This window comes from Ipomoea triloba, chromosome 3, assembly GCF_003576645.1.
Source record: "Ipomoea triloba cultivar NCNSP0323 chromosome 3, ASM357664v1".
Lineage (NCBI taxonomy): Eukaryota > Viridiplantae > Streptophyta > Magnoliopsida > Solanales > Convolvulaceae > Ipomoea > Ipomoea triloba.
The window spans coordinates 3651728-3653994 of NC_044918.1; the positions used below are offsets into that span (position 1 = coordinate 3651728).

At 51.1% G+C, this 2267-nt stretch overlaps 1 protein-coding gene across 1 annotated transcript; it reads left to right on the top strand.

Annotated features, from left to right (window-relative positions):
* Positions 1-245: 245 nt before the first annotated feature.
* LOC116013723 (probable acyl-activating enzyme 6) lies at positions 246-2215 on the top strand. Its single transcript, XM_031253624.1, has one exon. The coding sequence runs from the start codon at positions 287-289 to the stop codon at positions 1946-1948; it is 1662 nt and encodes a 553-aa protein (XP_031109484.1). The 5' UTR covers positions 246-286; the 3' UTR covers positions 1949-2215.
* Positions 2216-2267: the final 52 nt, after the last annotated feature.

The following is a 2267-nucleotide window of genomic DNA, read 5'->3' on the forward strand; positions in this document are numbered from 1 at the left end:
CATCATTGTAGAAGCTTTGTCGGCCGTAGAGGGCTTGAGGTTGAGATTCAACTTTTTAGGAGAAAAAGATAAAAGAATTAAAAATGATTTAAAATTCTCAATTTATTTTGAGTGACAAAGACAAATTAACTCAAATTAAGAATGTAAATAATTACTAGTTACTGTGTCAATGGTGAGGTTCCAAGATTTATTGTCCCTATAAAAGGAGAATGGGGTGCAATTCCTAATCCCATCCTCGAATCAATAGTTGACTCAAAGGAAGCGCCGGCCGCCGGAGAGAAAATCAATGGAGCAACTGAAGCCAAGTCCGCCCAATTCAACTCCACTAACTCCTCTCACCTTCTTGGAGAGGGCCGCCAACATATACGGCGACGGCGTCTCCGTCGTCTACGATGACGTCACCTTCACCTGGTCGGAAACTCATCTCCGCTGCCTCCGCCTCGCTTCCTCCCTCGTCTCTTGGGGCGTTCACAGAGGCGACGTCGTCTCCGTTCTGGCCCCCAACGTTCCCGCCATGTACGAGCTCCATTTCGCGGTCCCCATGGCCGGCGCCGTCCTCAACACCATCAACATCCGCCTCGACGCCCGGATCGTTTCCGTCCTCCTTCGCCACGGCGAGTCAAAGGTTTTGTTCGTTGATAGTCAGTTCAGAGGTTTGGCGATCGAGGCTTTGTCTCAGTTCCCGCCGAATTCGCCGCGCCCTGCTCTCGTTCTCATCGCCGATCGTGAATTCCCGGCGGAGAAAAGCGGCGGAGGAGAGTTCGTTGAGACGTATGAAGGTATGATCGAGCAGGGCGACCCGAATTTCAAATGGATCCGCCCCGTATCCGAATACGACCCGATCGTACTGAACTATACTTCCGGTACCACCTCTGCTCCCAAGGGGGTGGTTCATTGCCATAGAGGAATCTTCATTATCTCCTTAGATTCGCTTCTAGAATGGTCCGTTCCGAAAAATCCGGTGTATTTGTGGACCCTACCCATGTTTCACGCAAACGGTTGGAGTTTCCCGTGGGGAATGGCCGCGGTGGGGGGCACAAATATCTGCAGCCGGAAAGTCGACGCCGCCAATATCTATTCCGCGATTCGCAACCACAACGTGACGCACTTGTGCGGCGCTCCGGTGGTGCTCAACCTGCTAACAAATTCCGGCGACGGTAAGCCTCTGCCGCGTCCAGTTCAAATCCTGACCTCCGGCGCGCCTCCGCCGTCGGCGATTCTGTTGCGAACAGAGTCGCTAGGCTTCGTAGTGAGCCACGGATACGGATTAACGGAGACCGCCGGGATCGTAGTCTCCTGTTCGTGGAAGGAGAAGTGGAACAAGCTCCCGGCGACGGAGCGGGCGAGGATTAAAGCGAGACAAGGGCTGCGAACCATCGGAATGGCGGAGATGGACGTCGTGGATCCGGAAACGGGCGCGGCCGTGAAGCGGGACGGGTCGACCCTGGGCGAAGTGGTGCTCCGGGGCGGGTGCGTCATGCTCGGATACCTAAAAGACCCGGAAGGAACTGCGAAAAGCATGAGACCGGACGGGTGGTTTTACACGGGCGACGTGGCGGTTATGCACCCGGACGGATACCTAGAAATCAAGGACCGATCAAAGGACGTAATCATCAGCGGCGGCGAGAATCTGAGCAGCTTGGAGGTCGAATCAGTTCTCTACACTCACCCGGCCGTGAACGAGGCGGCGGTGGTGGCCAAACCCGACGAATTCTGGGGCGAAACGCCCTGCGCTTTTATCAGCTTGAAACCGCACATAAAAGAAAAACCAAAAGAAAAAGAAATCATAGAGTTCTGTAGGGCTAAATTGCCGCACTATATGGTCCCCAAGACGGTGGTGTTCACGAAGGAGCTCCCCAAGACATCCACCGGAAAGATTCTAAAATTTGTGCTGAGAAAAATGGCGAAATCGATGGGCAGCGGCAACTCAACTTTTAGCAGACTTTAGTGAGTAGTGACTGGGATCGATGGGATGCCGAGTTGACTCAGATAGTCATTTTAACTCAACTCGTTTTGTTTGTTTGCATGCATGTGATTGATTGAAGCCGTAACAAACAGTGCATATTATATCCACGTATGTCCCCACTTGGCCGCTTATATGGTGATAATAAATAATTAAAGATTCCATGGACCCTCGAGGGGTTCACCACTGTTGACGCCATATATTGTGGGGTCACAATATTTATCGATAAATAAAGTTATGAATTTAGCTTTATTGTTGTGAACACTATATAACTACAATAATTTTTTTTAATGATAATGAAAAA

What these genes read in the sequence shown, in the direction of transcription:
- LOC116013723 (XM_031253624.1), top strand. Translation starts at nt 287, where the DNA reads ATGGAGCAACTGAAGCCAAGTCCGCCCAATTCAACTCCACTAACTCCT.